The sequence below is a fragment of the Hemitrygon akajei genome, chromosome 17, assembly GCF_048418815.1.
Source record: "Hemitrygon akajei chromosome 17, sHemAka1.3, whole genome shotgun sequence".
NCBI lineage: Eukaryota > Metazoa > Chordata > Chondrichthyes > Myliobatiformes > Dasyatidae > Hemitrygon > Hemitrygon akajei.
This window is the reverse complement of record NC_133140.1, coordinates 63,886,802-63,906,360: the sequence shown is the minus strand read 5'-3', so window position 1 is coordinate 63,906,360 and position 19,559 is coordinate 63,886,802. Positions and strand designations below refer to the sequence as shown.

At 37.1% G+C, this 19,559-nt stretch overlaps 1 protein-coding gene across 1 annotated transcript in view; it reads right to left on the bottom strand.

Moving 5' to 3' along the window:
• vps9d1 (VPS9 domain containing 1) overlaps positions 1–19,559 on the bottom strand; it is a 76,444-nt gene that overhangs the window by 20,211 nt on the left and 36,674 nt on the right. The window contains exons 8-13 of the mRNA XM_073070294.1: positions 18,513–18,600; positions 17,998–18,083; positions 15,328–15,917; positions 12,050–12,179; positions 9,345–9,550; positions 7,726–7,810 (exon numbers count right to left, since the gene is read on the bottom strand). Of these exons, the coding sequence (XP_072926395.1) occupies positions 7,726–7,810; positions 9,345–9,550; positions 12,050–12,179; positions 15,328–15,917; positions 17,998–18,083; positions 18,513–18,600 (1,185 nt within the window). The remainder of the gene's footprint in view (positions 1–7,725; positions 7,811–9,344; positions 9,551–12,049; positions 12,180–15,327; positions 15,918–17,997; positions 18,084–18,512; positions 18,601–19,559) is intronic.

Sequence of the window (19,559 nt, the reverse complement as noted above, 5' to 3'; positions counted from 1 at the left end):
TTACCACAGGCAGCTGTGGAGGCCACGTCACTGGGTGTATTTAAGGCAGAGATTGATAGGTTCTTGATTGGTCATGGCATCAAAGGTTATGGAGAGTTGGGCTGAGGAGGGGTAAAAAGGATCGGCTATGACTGAATGGCACAGCAGAATCGATGGCCCAAACAGCCTAATACTGCTCCTATGTCTTATGGTCTCGTGGTCTAAAGGAAATTCCAATGAAATTTTGGAGAAGCTTCAAAGGAGGTTGACAAGGATGAAAGGATGAACCATGCTCAGAACTCTACCCTGACCTGCTTCTCGCTATATTCCAGCGGCCACTCCATCTCTATGCTCAAGGACAGAAGTCTTCATTTGCTTTTCCTTCAGTCCACAAAGCAGGAAGGAACACTTGACTGCTCTTCTTCTTGTTTTACGGCAGTTGGCACCCAGCTTAATGGTGCATTACCGCCACCTTCTGCTCCGAAGTGTGGATCAGACGACAGATTTACATTCTAAATTCCTTCACCCATTCACACACACACACACACATACCCTAATCTATACTTTATCCTTCCTTCTTTGGCCACCCTAGTACCCTATTCCTGCTTATCCATCATATCCTATAAAAAAAAACCCTGTATCCCTTAAGAAAGCTAAAAGTACCCTGACCTGTGCCCTCTCACCCATGCCCAGTAACCCTTTTAATGTGAATTCCTGCACCCCCAATTCCCTTAGATTAATTCTCATCATCTCTCTCTGTATCCCATACTTCCTGCAACTCAGAATTACATGTTCTACTGACTCCTCTTCCTGACATTCCTCACACAATCCTGTCTGGTGTTTCCCTATCATTTTCATCAATTGACTGTTAGACAGGGTTCTCCAACAGGCATCCACTCATAGATTATACTTGAGGTTGAAGTACCTATCTGTAGCTCTGGAAGGTCTTTGTAGATCCAAGAACAAAGAATATGCCTTTGCAGACGTTGTTCTTTGGGTTTGGCCTGTTCCTTTGGTCCTACCACCGTCATCAATGCAGCATATATCCATTGAGCAGCAACATTACCCTAGCCTCATCCCCACCGCTCAGACAGAAGAATACTGCTAGTATTGTGGTAAGTTCCCTTTAGGAGTTATCTGTAGAGAATGCGCCTGCTGGGCTACATGCTGACAACTGTGAGAAGGCTAAAAAGAACAATATCAGCTTCATTGCACCATTACAGAGGGAGAATCAACAAAGTCCTTGCTGTTTATGGAGTTCCAACAAGAGCATTATGATGCTGTTTTAATGCCAAAATTTGGTGTGGAGCAATTTCTAGGTGCAGAAGCTGAACATAATTGTTTATTAACAGCAATAATAATCCTAGTTTGATTTTGCACCCGATTTTTTACTTGCACTAAATATGCTTACATAAGCACTATTATTGATTGGTGTGTGGGTGCTACCTTCTAGTGGCTGTACTTAACAGAGAAGTTTTCACTGCTGATAATAGAAAGCTTCCTCCTTTCCAAGTGAAATAGGTTTGGATATTTGACAATAACTTTATTCCTGAGCACTACAGAAGCAGTTAACCATTCAATTCAGGAGCCACTGGACCACTGATCCCAAAAACCTAACCTTCCTTACTGGAAATAGAGATCTAACCCCACTGCATTCAATGGTTGCACTTAATATCAGAGAATGTATATTAACCTGAAATTCCTATTCTTCGCAGACATCCATGAAACAGAAGAAAACTCCAAAGAATGAATGCCAGAGAAATGTTAGAACCCCAAATGAGGCTTATGCGGTATTTGAAACAGATGATCTCAAACTGTTCAGTGAAATACCATAGAAGGAAGGAATACATAAAGGATTACGTTGTTCAAAGCAAAAGCATAGGAGACTGAGCTGAGAGGAGCCAATGATAGCACAATTAGAAGACAGTTTCTATATGTAATTAACAAACTGTACAATTTTCTGAAAATTTTGATGCTCAACAATACACTCAGGGACTGTGAAACCGATATGTTAAGCTTTATGCATGCTCAATCTTTACATTGAGAAATAGACAAACAAGAATTTTCATGCAGCAAGAAAATACAATTAAACAATATAAGTTGCATTACTCTTAACCAAAAGATCTCTTCATTCTAATACTGACTCAAACTTTGCAACTGTGTTTTTAATCATTAAATGAGTGGTAGCATATACATAATGAGCAGTATCCACACTACTTCAAGCAAAGATTACATGGCTTTTTAAGCAACAGTGATACTAATGATTCAAAACAATAATCTGCTTTTGAGGAATTAAAAGACAAATATTTCATCATATTTAACCCCGGAAATATAGCCGCTTCAACAAAAATACACTAGCAATCTGTCATGCTCTTTCCTGATGTGTTTAATGACTGCCTACCAAAATCAGAGTCAGGTTTAATATCACTGGTATACGATGTGAAACTTGTTTTGTGGTAGCAGTGCATTGCAATACACAGTAATAAAAACTACAAATTATAATAACTATATATAAAAGTAATTAAATAAGTAGTACAGAAAGAGAAGAGAAAAATAGTGAGGTGGTGTTCATGGGTTCATTGCCCATTCAGAAATCTGATAGCAGAGGAGAAGAAGCTGTTCCAGAAATGTTAAACGTGTGTCTTCATGTTCCTGTATCTCCTCCTTGATCATAGCAATGAAAAGAGAGCATGTTCTGGGTAATGGGGGTCCATGGTCTTCCTGACATCGAGTGCAAGGTTGTTGCTGCAACACCAATCAACCTGTTGATTTATCTTACTTCTGTATGCATCCTTGTCACCATCTGAAATTCTGCCAACAACAGTTGTGTCGTCAGCAAATTTATAGATGGCATTTGAGCTCTGCCTAATCATACAGCCATGGATGTAGAAAGAGTAGAGCAGTAGGCTAAGCACGCATTCTCGTGTGTGCCAGTGTTGACTGTCAGCGAGGAGATGTTATTTCCAATGCGCAAGGCTGTAGTCTCCCGGTGAGTAAGTCAAGGATCTAGTTGCAGAGGGAGGTATAGAGGCCTAGATTTTAGAGCTCCTTGATTAATTCTGAGGGTTTGATTGTGTTGAATACTGAGCTTTAATTAATGAACAGTAGCCCTATTGTTAATAGTAGCCTATTACTATTGTCCAGGTGACAGAAGGCTGAATAGAGAATCTATTATTTGACATCTGCTGTACACCTATAATTTGGTCTTGCAGGATACAGACTGAAGCAGATATGTGGTGCCAAAGAGGGTGAGGATGTCTTGACTGTGTTCCTCTAACTAGCCAGTTAACTGATAATAAGATTGCATGCTAAAAGTGGAGCACTGTGCCACTTGATTCGCATGTGGACTTCCTCGATGGAGCTGGCGTAATTTCCTACAATTCATTTGTGGTTTTCCTGTCTGACTATAAGAATGTAAACACATTGGGAAAATGATGGGCTGACAATAGAAAATGACGAGTTGTGTTATTGACTCTAATATTATTATAAAGTACCTTAAAGTACCTCCAAGAATTGTAATACATTTTGATTTCCCAGTTTGTTAATACGTCCTCAGTGAAAGCACAGATCCCACCTGTACTTTATTACATTGTTACATTGCTGAATGATTTAATAAGGTAATAAATCCAGCTCACTTCTTCATTTTGATTGTTTCACTCAGTTATGAGATTTTTATCTTACTGAGCTGCATGTGGTTTTATTTCTTTCAATGTACTTCTTCCAGCTTTGAAGGAACAAGAATACACTGCCCTGGAAATTTAAGGGGAAAACAGTTTAGTCTGCTCCACTTCCGTTGTTGGCAGAATCTCAGATGGTGATGAGGAGGCGCACCGAAGAACTGATTGTGGGCTTCTGGAAGGGGAAGTCGGGAAAACACACACAACTCCTCATCGAGGGGTCAGCAGTGGAAAAGGGTGAGCAGCTTCAAGTTCCTGGGTATCAACATCTCTGAAGATCTATGCTGGTCCCAACACAGTAATACAATTACAAGAAGGTATGCCACTGCCGTATTTTCTTAGGAGGCTGAGAAGTTTTGGTATCTCACCAAAATTTCTGCAGATGTACCGTGGAGAGTATTCCGACTGGTTGAATCATCGTCTGGTATGGAGGGGACACTATATGATCAGAAAAAGATGTAGACTCAGCCAGCTTCATCAAGCGCGCCAGCCTCGCCACCATCAGAGCATACTCAAAAAGGAGTGCCTCAGGAAAGCAGTATCCATCATTAAGGACCCTCACCATCCAGGATAAGCCCTCTTCTGTCTGTTACCATCAGGGAAGAAGTGCAGGAGCTGAAGACACACACTCAGCATTTCTGGAACAGTTTCTTCCCCTCCGCCATCAGATTTCTGAATTGTCTGTAAACATTACCTCACTGTTTTGATCTCATTCCATGCTTTTTTTTAAATATAAATATATTTTTTTTATTTTTAACAATATTCTTTGACTATACTGCATTGTACTGCTGCTGCAAAGCATCAAATTCCACAACATATGTCAGTGCTAATAAATCTGATTCTGAAAGTACCAGAAACAAAAACGTGCCAAAAGTTAAACAGCAGAATTGAGAAAATCAGACTAAAATACTGGAAAAGTATCAACATTTAACTAAAAAAGAAATCATTAATGTTATAAATCATAAAGCTTTGTAGCTAAGTAAAGATATCTTTTCCAGGCTTTAATTTTTAATGACCAAGTAAGCTTTGGCATTTACAGCAATCCGGATATAAACTTCAATAAAATCTGAATTCGGCATTAGGCCATTTTCATTTTTGTATAAGATTTCTGTATCTCATTAAGAATTTATTGAACTTGGGATGTGACAATTGGCCTTAAAGGGCTGACTCAACAGGGATTAAAACTGCCTCAGTGCCCAGTCTATACTGGTATCCAGTGACCCCTGGTGGATTAATATTACTCCTTTAGCCAAAGGATCAAACAAAACTCATCGTTACGGTTTATGCAAGAACCACTTAATTATATGTGAAATACAATGTTTCACATTAGATTTAGCAAATAAAATTTAGTAGGTTCACAAAACCAGATGTTTAGGAGAATTCCATAGTTTAGGACCAAATGCTTTAAGACTCATCTATTATGGTTGGGGGATAGGAGATGGGAAACAGACTTTGGGAATGCTTGAAGAAAAAAAATCAGACAATGATCATATACTGATGTGAGTTTAAAAAAATAAATTCTAAATATATCATACATTACCAATATACATTTAGAATTCTATATGCTATGAGAGGAAAATTTGTCCTAATCAGTAATTATCCGAAATGGTAAACAATACACTTGTAGTAAAGAATGCCAACTTTGTGAGCAATCAAACAAGGATATCATTTAACCGATCATTAAAATACCAGCAGAAAGCCTAGCAAAAAAATTCAATTGCATTTAAAAGAAAACCACTTCCTATTGAGAAACTGTTAACAGGACTTCAGTTAAAATTCTAACAAGAAAAACTTCCATATGTACTAATATAAAAGACTAATTTTTCCTTAAGACAAAGAATAGCAATGAAGTAAATCACGAAAAAAAATCAGCCTGATAAAAGGTGGCAAATATTTTCAAGGAGATTTTGAAAAGGATTACAGAGAAATAATGTCATAATTTTAGCATAGCTTTTTATAAGCAATTGTGAAGAGTTATAACAGGAAAATCGATAACACTTTTAACAGTGAGGAGGATAATCATTAGCACAGGATGATATCGATCTGATGGCAAGACAGGGAAACAATGGCGGTGGAATTTAATCCTGACAAGTGATAGGTGGCGAACTCTGTGAAGAGCAGCTCAGATAAGAGATATACAGGTCCTAGGGCTGAGGAATAGAAGGATCTCAGTGCACAAGTCTAAGAATCTATGTAGTTGTCTGCACTAGATACGGTGAAGATGAAAGTTGAGTGGTGATGGTACAGCATTATTAATGACACTGGCAGCCAATAGTTGGGGTATATTCCAGTATGCCATCAACAGGAAGGATGTAGATGAGATTAACCAGATTATTTAATGGTAGGAACATTTCAGTCCTGAGGAGAGAATTGATAGACCAGGCTTATTTTCCCTGCAGCAGAGGAAGTTGACATTGGAACTGACAGAGGAACACAAAGTTATAAGGTAAACAAGAGGAAATATTTCCCCCATAAGTGTGTTACCAAAAACCAGAGGGCACTGGTTTAGGGTAAATGTTAAGATGGGATCTGAGAACCAATTTTCCTCCCAGAGGGTGGCTGTAATCTGAAAAACACTTTAGAGTAGAGGCAAGTACTCTCAACTTTTATGAACTGTCGAGATGAACACTCAAATTGCCTGTGCATAGAAGCTCAGAATCCAGTACTGGTAACTGAATTAATATAGACAGGTACTTGATGCTCTCTATTGATGCAGTGGGCCATTTCTGTTCTGTAAGACTCCATTACTTATAATTCAGCGAGCACATAACTCTCATATAAAGCCCTGCAATATCTGTTTACTTTTTGAAACCCTGCCACAAATCAAGAAACAGCTGAAGAAACCTGAACTCCTCAGCGGTTTGCTTTTAGCTCCTGACTATCATCTGTAATCTCGTGTTGCCACAAAGCACATATGCAAATATTACATACTTCATTGTCAAACTGTTCACTTGATAGTGCGTATCTATGGTGTGAATAAAAGTTCAAACAATAGTCTGAGTGCTGTACAGGCGTCTCTAAGTTTTCTGAAAAAAATGACAGATGCTAGAAATTTGAAACAAAAATGCAATATATTGAAATCACTCAGCAAATCAGGCAGCATCTGTGGGAAGAGAAACCGTTAATGATTTGGGTTCCAACAAAGGGATGCATTACTAAAATGTTGCATGTTTCTCTTTCCATAGACTGCCTGATTGTTGAGTTTTTACAACATTTTCTGCATTCATTCTATAAATGATCTATTTCTTATTTATTTATGAAGATCACAAGATAGATATTTGTAATGAGGTTCCATTGACAAATTTGTTCTTTCTGATGTGGAGCGTGGAAAATTTGAGAATGAAGTGATGGGTATTATTCTTGTTTGCACTATTCTTAACTAATAGCACAAGATATTCTTTAGATGCTGGAAATCTTGAGCAACATACACAAAATGCTGAAGGAACTCAGTAAGTCAGGCAGCATCAATGGAGGGGAATAAACAGTTGACACTTTGGGCCAAGACCCTTCTTCAGGACTGATGATGGATCTTGACTGAAATGTCAACTGTTTATTCCCATCCATAAATACTGCCTGACATGCTGAGTTCTTCCAGCATTTTGTGTGTTCAATACCATCATTTTAAGGGGCTTGTTGCGGCAGGAAGCAAATCTAATTGAAATTTGCTCACTGCTGTACCCTTTCAGCAGATGTAAGTGACAAGGAGAGCTAGAAAGTTTTCAAAAGAAGATTTTCAGAGAGTTCAGTGGTGGTGAGCATCAAAATGTTAATGTGGCAAACTCAGACTGTAGATTCACACAGGAAGGTCTGATTCAAACGTGGGAAAGATGAGAAAAATATATGGCAAACAAAAGCATTTTTTTTTCCAGAAAAGCTTTTGGGTCTTTGCAGCAAGAAAACAAAATGTTATTCATATTAAAACGTGAGACAGCTGAGCAGACTGTACAATCCAGATTTGATTGACAAACACTGAGTTATGCAATCAATTATATTTGGAAGATTATCCTAAAGATGGTAGATAGAATGACAAGCACTTCAGTCTACTAATCTGAAAACATATAATACTTACATTGCAGAAGTAACATGGATTGTACCAGCTTCCTTAGAACTGCAGTAATGATCAGCGCATTCACAGATAAGACGGAGAGTTCGCACTACAACAATATGACAGTATTGTTAAAATTACTCATAAATTTTCCACCACCAAATCTGAAAAAACATTACTGATATGTAAAAAAAGAGGAAAAAAACCTGGTGCAAACCAAGTTTCTTTAAAATTCACTCAGGAAATCTGCAAATCAAAATGTTATGCCTTGCAGCAAGATTTCTGTTTTTTGGAGATTGCTCTTCAAAAAATTATTACATTTATGTATAGTATTTGGAAAAGCAAAATTTGTTGCAGAAACAGAAATAATCAATTGAAGCAGTCACTGGATTGTTGTGAATAGTAACTGGCAAAATGTACACTGAACCAATTATATGTAGGTCGGGGGGGGGGGGGTGGGGAGGATGGGTGGGATTGGGATATATGAAATAGGAGATAACCAAACCATAACCACAATGGTAAAACTCTAACTAATCCACAGGCAGCAGAGTCTGCAAAAGGCACTAACTCCTAGCTGGCTATTGTTAAAGCTCACAATTGCCTTAATTTAGAGGCAGCTAACTACATTTAACAACCTGGCTCCCTAAGGTTAGGTAGGCTGTCCATTTCTTGATACATTAAAATTAAAACTGGGTAGGTTAGGAGTGGTTTTGAAAATGTTAAAATTTTAAACTTAATTCATTGTTGGATATTACAGTTCACCCCAAGGGAAGTATTTTAACAATGCCGTTTTCAGAACATTGGGATCTTAGCAAAGGTGGCCAGGCTTGGCTTTAAATAATCAGACTCAAAAATACATGGTCAAATACTTCAGCGGTACTGTACAAGGTTGGAGAAGAACGAACACTAGTTTATATTGCACAATATCATATCTAACATTGGAGCAAGGATAGAAAATTAAATTGCTCGATTCCACAAAGAAGAATATGGAAATGACATTCAATACCAAAAGAACATGCAGAATGGAACTTCAGGATAGTTTGGAATTTTATAACTGAAACATTACAGAGTATCTTTACAAACAAATTAACAGGGAAGAGGAATTAGTGCACAGGGACTGCCCACACAGCATCATAAGAACATAACGCTTTGCAAACGCAACTGGAGCCATTTTAACTTTTCTTTCCTCTCCATCTGAGGCCAAAACCAATTTGATGCTTTTTTAAAATGTTTCCCTCTTCCAGATGTTTTGTACTCTTTACCTAAAAATCCCATATTGTAAATTTCATTTTTATTTAACTTCTCTCAAGATGCACATCTGATCCCTGCCATTTCATTACCTCTCATTTTCCACTTAAGGTAAGCTATTTATAGGAGTTCCACAATTTGTGCAAGATTTCATTCTACTCTAATCATTTATAAGCAATTCTAGTTTATACTCCTGACATCTTAACCTGGTTTTAGCAAAGATGTTGAATTATCATGCATTTACTAAGATTCTTATAAGCTGATACTTTGTAACTTTAACAGCAAAGGTAAATATTGTAAGCATACAGTATAGACACAGTTGTAATACTAAATTATTACAATAATTCAAGTCATCCAATCGGAGAATTAGAATGTCAAACTATTTTAATGCTTACCAATACATTCAAGCTTTTTTTGTGGACAATATTCTTTGGTTATTAGTCGTAACTCCTTGACTGCAGCTTCATATGGATAGGAGTCATTTGAAGATGTAGATTCCTTGGGAAAGAGTTTAGCTGCAATACCAATATCTGCTGGACCTGCTGACTTGTACAACTTCATGCTTTTGTCAAGTGCCATTTCCCTTTGTGTATTCACTTTTCTAGAAGAAAAAAAGAATGAAAAAAAAACTTAACCATTCTCCACTTCCTTATAGAACATACAGCAGAACAGTGCTGGCGCAGGCTCTTCAACTCATTATATCTATGCTGATCATGATAATCTGATCTGCCTGAACATGATCCATCTCTGTCCATTACCTGTAAGTTCATGTACCAATGCAGGAAACTTGTCCCCCACATCTCCCTTACACGTTTTCCATTTCACCTTCAAGCTATGCCCTCTAGTATTTGAAAATTCCATTCTAAGGAAAAAAAAAATTGCTGACCATTGACATTATCTACCCCTCCAATTATATAAGATCTCCCTTTAACTTCCAAAGCTCCAGGTTCCTGTGTTATTTCAGTCCTGATGAAGGGCATCACTCCAAAATGCCAATAGTTTATTCTTTTCCATTATTGCTGCCCAGCCTGCTGAGTTCCTCCAGCATTTTGTGTGTGTTGCTTGGATTTCCAGCATCTGAGAATTTTCTTGTCAGAATGACAATTTATTTATAATCTAACAGTTTTGAAACAACAGATTGGATATTAAGAGGGGCAGTTGGGTAGGACTGCAATGTTTTAATTTTAGACACCCAATATTCTAAATTTCTCCCATGTTTTTTTTATTTTCTAAGATCCCTAACTAGAAACCCATGTGCAATGACTTTTCTTTTCATCTGCCAGAGCTGGCAGATCCAATCTACAAAACTGTTGGGAGATAGTGGTTAAGGGAAATACAACTTCTCTTTGTCCTCCAGGCTCACAGACAGCTCCATAAAGACATTTATCTTCTTTCCAAAATTTTCTGCATTTACATTAAGCCTATGGGATCCTAGAATTGTGGAAAACCAAGTAAGCAGTTACATTTGAAAAACAGATTGACACTGCCAACCTCATTTGAAGATTTGAACTTGCTATTGAAAGAGACACAAAACTTGTTGCTTCATGATCAGTTTAAGTGTTAATAGAACAAAGAGAAATTGAAACTGACAGTGTTAGAGGTCTACTAAGTGAAGGGAGATACAAAAGAACTTGCCTGGTGGTCAGCTATTTTTATATTCAGTAAGAAAAATTCCATTCAAGTTTGTAGATAAGAGTCTGCCAATTAGAAATCCCTTATTCAAATAATGCAGCACTAAGTGAAGCTTCCAGGACTTCCCAGAATCATACCAGAATAACCACTCGGGGACACATTGAACAACTGCATATATACGCTGTGGCCATTAGGAAACATATTAAACTGTTGCATGCATGTAAGAACTAGTTAAAATATTAGCAGATAAATAGTTAAACTGCAAAGAAAAAAATAGTTAAACAGTCTAATCTAAGAATTACAGAATTAGATCCAACAGTAGTTTACCTGCCTTCTTTTGACGTAAAATTCAGTCATGAGCAGTGCTGAGACAGCTTTAACATCTGACTCAACCCTAACACACCCTTTTGCAATTTGACAATCAAGCTGGTGAATTTCATCAATAATCCTTTCAGATGATTGGATCTGAACAGGAGCTTTATGAACTAAAACAGACTCCCTTTAATTTCCCTATAGATGCTACGTGACCTGTTGATTCCACCAGGGAGAGCTCATTTCAGGATTGGTTCCTGGAGATATAAGGCAGCAGTTCTCACTGCGGCATAACTGTACATCAGAAACAGTAACCAATAAGCCTGAAATAGGCAGATTTGATAATAAATTCTAAAGGAAGAACCCCCAAGAGGACTACATCCTTGTTATAGGGTTTGGGGTCTTACATGCCTCAGTGACAGAGAGCTATGTTGGCTGGAGTCAGGTCTTTATGCTTTGGCTTTTGGTAGGGTCACCCATGCTAACCAGGCCGAACTAGTGGTTCACTGGTCCTCCAGGTTCTTGGATTCAGCTCAGGGATAACAACCCTGAGTGGTCAAACAAAACTGTTATGGAAACAGCAATGAAGAATCCTTCTACATCTGAGTGTGACAGTATTTCTGAGTCTTCATCTGGAACTTGCATGACTGACAGTAGTGAAAACTGAGCTACTGACATGATGAAGAAAGCCCTGAGCACTGCCAGAGATGGCGGACCTTCATTGCTGCCCGAAATGCCAGTGGTGTAACGGGCAGCAGGTAGGTCTAAAGGAAGACAGTGAGTTGAAGTTATTTAGAAAGGACTTCTGAAATCTGACGACTAGGCTATTGGGATTCTGGTCATGAATGAGCTGCCAAGAAAACGCACAGCCTTACTCAATGGAATTAATTCAAACTACAAAACACAGTACTTCTAATTTGGCTTCTGTCAAACACCACATTCTTTGCTGAATAAAAGAGCAAGTATAATTTTTACAGCAATTACTACAACACCAATTTTAACAAGTAAACCATTTTAGTAACCAAATTCAACTCAACTCTAATGCGATGAATTCGGCAAAGCTATAAATTACATCATTTTAACTTTTAATTACTTACATATTTTCAAATTTAAAATAGATTTGCATTTTTGTGTAAACTTTATATTAATACAATACCTAAATAGAGCCAAAAGGAACACCCAGATAGGCTGGAACAAAGCCTCCTCAATGCTGGCCAGACACTGGTCTTTCCCTGTTGCAGTGTTGAGAGGTTCAAAAGCCAGAATACACAAGGACAGTAATCTGTCTGTTAGAAAATATGTACAGAAGGATTAAACTAAAATAGAATCCAATTACCTGAAAAGATAATATCTGACTTACATATGGCTTTTAGCATTCTCAGTCTTACCATTGGAGGAACGTTGTTTTGTTTTTACTGTGTATTGTACCAGCAGTTTATGGTCGAAATGACAATAAAAGCAACTTGAACTTGAACTTATTACTTAATGAGAATGTATAATGGAACCTATCATCTCTGGAAGCTCCGACCACGGTTGTCAACTGACAACTCTCAATGTTATTTTCTGAAATTCCAGAGTCTGAGATGGTTCCTGCAGTTGAAGGGTAGTGGATGTGGTCCGAATAGTTAAGTGGGAGGAAAAACATAGAACTACCGAACTGTTTTCCTGGTAGTTGGGAAAATGATAGAATCTCTAACAAAAGTTGCATTATTTAGATATTTAGAAATTAATTTATTAAAGGGAAATCATCTATTCAAGTTCTTTTGAGGTAAAGGGAAAACCAATGCATTTGGATTTTCAGAAGCTTTTGATGCAGTTCCATGCAGGAGATTGGAAAAAAAGGAGCTGAGCACAGTATAGCAGTGCGACGCTATTACAACTCGGGGTGTTGGAAATTGGAGTTTAATCCCAGCATCCTCTGTATGGAATCTGAACGTCCTCTCTATGGAATGCATGGGTTTTCTCCAGTTTCCTTCCACAGTACAGTGATGTACCGAATAGTAGGTTAATTCTAAACTGACCTGTGATTAAGTTAGGGTTAAATCAGGCATTGTCACAGGTTGCTGAGTGCAAAGCTCAAAGGGCCAGAAGGGCCTATTCCTTGCTGTATCTTTAAATAAATAAATAGATAATCCGGGAGATTAAAAATATGAAGTAGGACTGACAGGACTTGCACTGAAAACAGTAAAAACAAAAGGCTCCTTCTTAGGTAGGCCGACTGTATCACATGGCTCAGTGTTTACTAATCATAACCTATATCAGCAAGTTGGGCAAGAAAATTAAGTATAATTTTCCCAAGTTTGAAACTAAGTAGGAATGTGAGTAGTGATGCGGTTTCAAGTGGATATAGACAAGTTAAATGAGTGGGAAACAAGATGACAGTTGGAATAAAATGCAAAAAATGTGAAGTTATCCATTTTGGTAAAAATAATATTGAATGGCAAGACATTCGGAAATGTTGATGAACGAATCTTAGTGTCCTTGAACATAATTCAGTGACAGCTAACATGCAGGTGCAGCAAGGAACTGGAAAGGCATATAGTACAACAGTTCCTTTCTTAATAGGGATCTAGCTGTAAGAGTGAAAATATCTTACTTCAATTATATTGAATCTTGGTCAGTTCACAGCTGGAATATTATATAGAATTTTGACTTTCTTCTGCAGAGTTGTGATCTTAGGAAGATGCGATAATGAACAATAGAGAAAAATATGACTGTGAGAACCACAACAGAATTCAATTTCAATGTATTGGTCAGTTGTGGAATCATTTCAGGAAGTTCTTCACATCAAAGGGAAATCAACATAATTGTAACAGGTATCATTTAAGAAATAATTGTAGGCCAAGGTGAGGGATAAGTAATTTTCATGGATAGGTGGTCCAAATGGTGATATTCTTTCAGCTTGCTGCACAAAATTATGTTTGTCAATTTACAAACCTGAAAGTGCAGTGACATCTAGTGGTTGTACTCTTTCCCTATAATCACAAGCTTTAAATCTGTAGTATACCCTTCAACGTTCAGTAAATCTATACTATCAAAAGGGGCTTTTATCAAACACTTGAAACACTGTGAAACACATCATTTGTATTAACAACCATCACAAACTATGGATATGCTGGGATAAACTGTGAGTGTCATCAGGCATCTGGTGCCAACATAGAATGCATAAAATGACAAAAAAATCTGAATTAATTTCTATTATTTATCTAAATATTAACATTTTTCTTTACGAAGAGGACCTCAATCAAAGATATTAGTCAGTTATATGATTCTAAAATAGAGGGAAAAAAATCAGACCCAACAACTTAATCTCTACATGCTAAGCTGAAAGAAACTTATAAATGGCAAATGATGAATGATTCCTTCTATAGCTTTTGGTATTATTAGTATATAATGTGTGAATCAATTAGAACCCGATTAGAATGCTCAAAGAACTGTGGTAAAGAATAAAAAATGAGAAGGAAGAAGAATTAAAAAAAGGAGCAAATGCCCAGGAAGGAAAATAAGAAAACAAAAGTAAAAAGTCATTTGTTTATCAACTTTCTAAACTTTGGGATAAGACAAAATACTTTATAGCTAATCAATCAAGTTGTTTTTTGAATATGCAAAAATTAAGTCCTTGAAAGATGCTTCAACAAAAAGTGCAATTTGCTGGCTGATGCATAACATTTGAGAGAATTACAAGAAAAGATTCCTGCTCTTCCTGAATAATGATATTGAGTTGTTTGAATCGGCATCAACTTTATTTTAGACATAGTAGGCATCTCCTGCATCACTACTGATTAAGTGCTTTCAGCCCTTTAGCAGGGCTTAATCTCAAACTGAGGTCCACTGTCCTCTCGGTTAATGGTAGGGGTCCATTGCATAAAAATAGTTGGAAACCCCTGACCTACAGGAATTGTGCCCGACAAGCAAAGAAGTGGCTGCTGAGATGAGAGTGTAGAAGACATCAAAAGTGACCAGAGAGAATCCTGGCATTAGGAGGTTTCCTTTTGAAGCCTGGCGGAACTTCCCAGCCTCCTAGCAATCTGAATTAGAAATTTAAAACAACTCCTGGGCTTAATCTGTCCCACAAACTAACCAATGATATGCTTGCCCAACAGTGATGCTATTACAGCTCCTCATTTCAGTGTTTGATTAAATCATTCTCGGCACTTAGATGTCTGCTCAAAGTGCAATTAAAAACAAAACAAAGTCATGGTCTTATAATAATGGACCTTCTGGTAGCTGGTTTCAATAGGGTGAGGGTATTGAAATCAGGGTTGTGGTTTTTTGCGATCCAACTGGAATATATTGTACTGATGTAAACAGAGAAGTAATAACATGATAGTATGAGCAAGCAGCACAGTTTACTCTGACCAACAAATCCCTTCTCCAATGCATGAATTGGAACAAGGAAATATATTGTGAAAGTCATAAAAATATGTACATTACCAATTGAATTATGCACATCAGTCACAATATCCTTTAGGTGGTCTTGCAGTGGAATAGCTTCCATTTGATGATGTTCTGTGTTTGTCATTAGCATCAGGCTGTCCGTGACACTTCTTGGTTGTTGCTCAAACTTCATCACATAGTGTTCCAAATCTTCAAAAGGGCTGTTTTTGTCAATCAACAGATCTGCTCTATCACTCACTGCTGGGTTGAACTGTTGACTTGCATATTTTTGTTGCAGTGCACTCTGACTGCTAATATCTGAGCTTGCATTATTCTGTTCACTTAATACTACTGAGCTGACTGAGGAACTGTGTCTTAGGCCACCATAACTTATCTTGCTCTGATCTTGAAAATTCCCCAAGCAACATGCACTTTTGGAAGACTTTAACCTGCTTCCCCTGTTGAACGAAGATGCTACATCTGGCGTCAGTGGGCACTGGGCAGGCGATGTGTATAATGTAGAACCTGGACACAGTTCAGTAATGTTGGCCAGGTCTGAGCACTGTGATTTCACAATAGGGTAAAGCTTGCTGTAAATCCGGCACTGTAGTTTCTTCAGTAGTTGTGTGATTGGATATTCTGAGCAGCTGCAGAAGTAAATTTATTGACCAAAAACAGAATTAATTGCCGGTTTTTGATAAGGAGGACAAAAGAGACATATGCCTAACATAAGTTTAATGCAGGGGTTCCCAACTTGAAGTCCACGGACCCTCAGTTAATAGTAAGAATCCATGGCATAAAAAAGATTGGGAATCATTGGTTTAATGATTAATTATACCTTTCATCACACCTTTCAAAATCTTGCATCCTACGGAACTTTATTCAAAAAAACTATACCCACAGATGAATATTCTCAGATTAATATTGGTAGATGAAAGTAATTAAATATAACTGCTATTCGAAGATAGATTGAGTTTCTATTCTCTAGAATTCAGAACAGTGAGAGGTAACCTTACTGACATACAAAATTCTTATAATACTTGATATGGTAAAAGTGGAGCAAATGTTTCCCTTTGCTGGGAAGTTGAGAATCCAGAGTCAGTTTCAAAACAAAGAATAATTTACTTAAGCCTACAATGAAGAGAAATGTCTTCATTTATAGGATGTTTAATCACTTGATAAGACTGTGGAGACTCAGTTATTGATTATATTCAAAACAGAGATCAATAACTTTCTGTATATTAGAGGAATCAAGCAAAATTTGATGTGGCAGAAATGTGGAGCTAAGTGGAAGAACAGACAAGATCTTTTAGAATGGCAAAGCAAGTTCAAGAGTTTGAATGCCTTAGCTTACTTCTATTTATTATACGGTCTTATCAAATTTCCTCTCAGTCTTCCAAACTCCCAGGACAACACCTAGTTCCTCAGATCTAACATTATATAGCTCTCTCTCTCTTTCCTCAATGTCCTCTTTCCTGTAGCCATTCAAGAAAAATCTTTTTTCCACTCTATTTGGGACTCTCAAATTTTTTCTGAAGTGCATCAGTGATTTATTTGGGCCCATTTCAGTGATATATCACAGGTCAATAATTGGGTAAGAATAACAATATTAAAAGTTAAAAATGAATGTGACTTTGACAGCTGACAAATGGTACAGAGTATACACCTTTCATGCATATACAAGCCATACCTCCCTGAGGTGAGAATTATTAATAACCATGAAGCAAGGATAATTCCCTAAAAATGAGTCCACCGTTGAAGTTGGAGATGTTTACATACTTTAAGAAGTCTTTAAAAGTATGAACAGTGCTAACAAGTTAGTCTGTTGCTGTCGTAATCAGTTCTTGGTAATCCTCAGTACAATTACAACACCAGTCACTAGAATTTGCAACTGAATTGCAGCTTCATGGACAAGCTAACATCAAGGCATCCCACCGCTAGTATGAATACTTTTTAAATGCCCTTTGAAAACAGCAGAATAACTTTAGAATGATATAATACCCTTCTGCCTGCACTCTTCCCCTGTAAACATTAAATATGACTGTATTCTATCAGTAGATTATGTACTCCAGTCTCAAACTGTTCTTTGAAATCTTGGACAATCAAACATCTGGTATGTGTGTGTGTATATCTGTGCATGTGTCAGGGCATGCTTGGATGCAGGCATTGAAAAAAGGAAGACTAAATTGTTACCTTCAAATTATCTGAAGGAATGAACCTGCAGCATCAACATTTGTATGTTGTACCTTGTGGCATATCCTTGAGAATATGTTTGAAAATAATGATTTACCACAAATTCCCTATTTTACAAATTAAAAATAATGAAATAGGAAAAACTATATTTTTCCTGGATTTAACCTTTTTTTATAGTCTTCCCTTCAATGATCAATCTAAGAACAAATCAGTTTAAAAGCTTTACTTTTTTTCTTACTGCACAGCTGTTTAAACCATAATTCTGCATTGAGGTTGTGTAACTGATGGTGAGAGTTAATTTTTCTTCATAGGTGTAACATGATTCACTGAGCATTTAGAGCATTTCTCTTCGGAAAACTGAAGAACAACCATAGAACTACAAAGCAAGTTGCTAAGACCCTGATTATCCCTGCTTCTAGAAAACTTGCAATTAAAGAAGTGACTGTCATAATCATGTGTTAATTATTAAGAAAATCATGACTATTTGTCTGTAATACTTGTGCTACTTGTCACAGAGGGGGAAATAAACAATACCTCAGTATTTGGGATACAAGGCCAGCCACCAGTGCAAGGTCATTAGGTTGCGATTTCAGTTGTGTTTTCCATTGTTTAGGCCACTCCTATATACAAGAAAAAGGTGAACAATTACTTCAATACATTTGCCAATGTTGTGGATAGTTTAAAACACAACTATTGCTGTTAACATTAACATTATGATCGGTTATAAATGGGCAGAAGATCCCTTATATCTAATTAGTATGTAATGTCAACTAAATAATCCAAGTCTTGATAAAAATCAAATACTTAGCTTACTAAGGTCTACAACTCCGCATGTTTAAACAAGATCTACTTGATGTTTATACAGAGATTGCTGAACCGATAAATGTAAAAAATGTTATCTTATAAGAGTGATACCAAACAAGGAGCATTCTTGTGATTTTCATATATTAAATTATTATTTTTGTTTTGTTATCGGAGACATGAATCATCAACGCTTATTTATAACAACACATTTAGCCACTGTCAGTTGCTCTTCTTCTGAGACTTACGTGGTCCTGCTCGAACTCTAAAATGCTTGCATATACATTTCTCTGCTCCTCCTCCTCAGGAGTCAGTACGGCACTGTTTGAAAACCTCCTTAAAAGCACATTAGAGCATTTGTGTTAATACCCATCTATTTTCTGCTCTGCACACAATATCATGATTCTTTGTAAAAGATTATATTCAACTTAACTAAGCTAAAGTCCTATCACAGAGGGGAAATCACTTTAATAAGATTTAAGACAAATGCAATGCTGGTGTATAAGCTTTAAGGATGACCAAACCATTAAGTAAGTGTCATCAATGGCAAACAGACAATATGTTACAATTACACTTGTATGGACATGTTTCTTTAGAATTTTTTCACAAAATGTACTGCAATGTACATTTTCACCAGGAAATCAGAAAACTGGGGTTTGAACAAAATGGAAAAGTAGCAGTATATCACTGTTACCAAAGAAGTATAAGGATCATTAATGCAAAGTGACTTGAACCAAAATATTTAACCAAATACCAAATCAGTCACCAGAAGTAAAATAAAAGAAGGGAAGAAAGGGTTCAGACAGAGAAAAGAAAAAGGAAATTCCCCAAGGTTAAATTGTGTAGTGAGAGCCGGCACTTGAAAACGTTGGGCTGGATAGCGCGGAAAGTGAGCCAGCAGTTCTATGGAGAACTGCCAGCCAACTGTGCAACGTCAGCAATTTCTCAGTTTCATGTCTACACATGTAATCAGGTAGATGCTGGGAGTTCAGATGCCAACAGATCTGGCCTTCTGCTTTGATTCTGTTCCCAGTACTCTCACAGGTTTGAGCTAGAGGGCTATAGTCACTTCACGAATGAAGCTTGTTTCTTTTTCTTTAAAAAAAAATCCTAATGTTTGCATATGCCATCTTTAATTTTAGTCTGCTCCTAAGTACAGTTATTTCATTTAAAAATATACTTCTGATAACTTTGTTTTAATTAATAATTCAAATTCAACTATTTTTAATCTGGGGCAAGGCCTAGATCCATTGCTTCAGCTCTAGATGCCCAAATGGACCGCACTGCTTGGATAC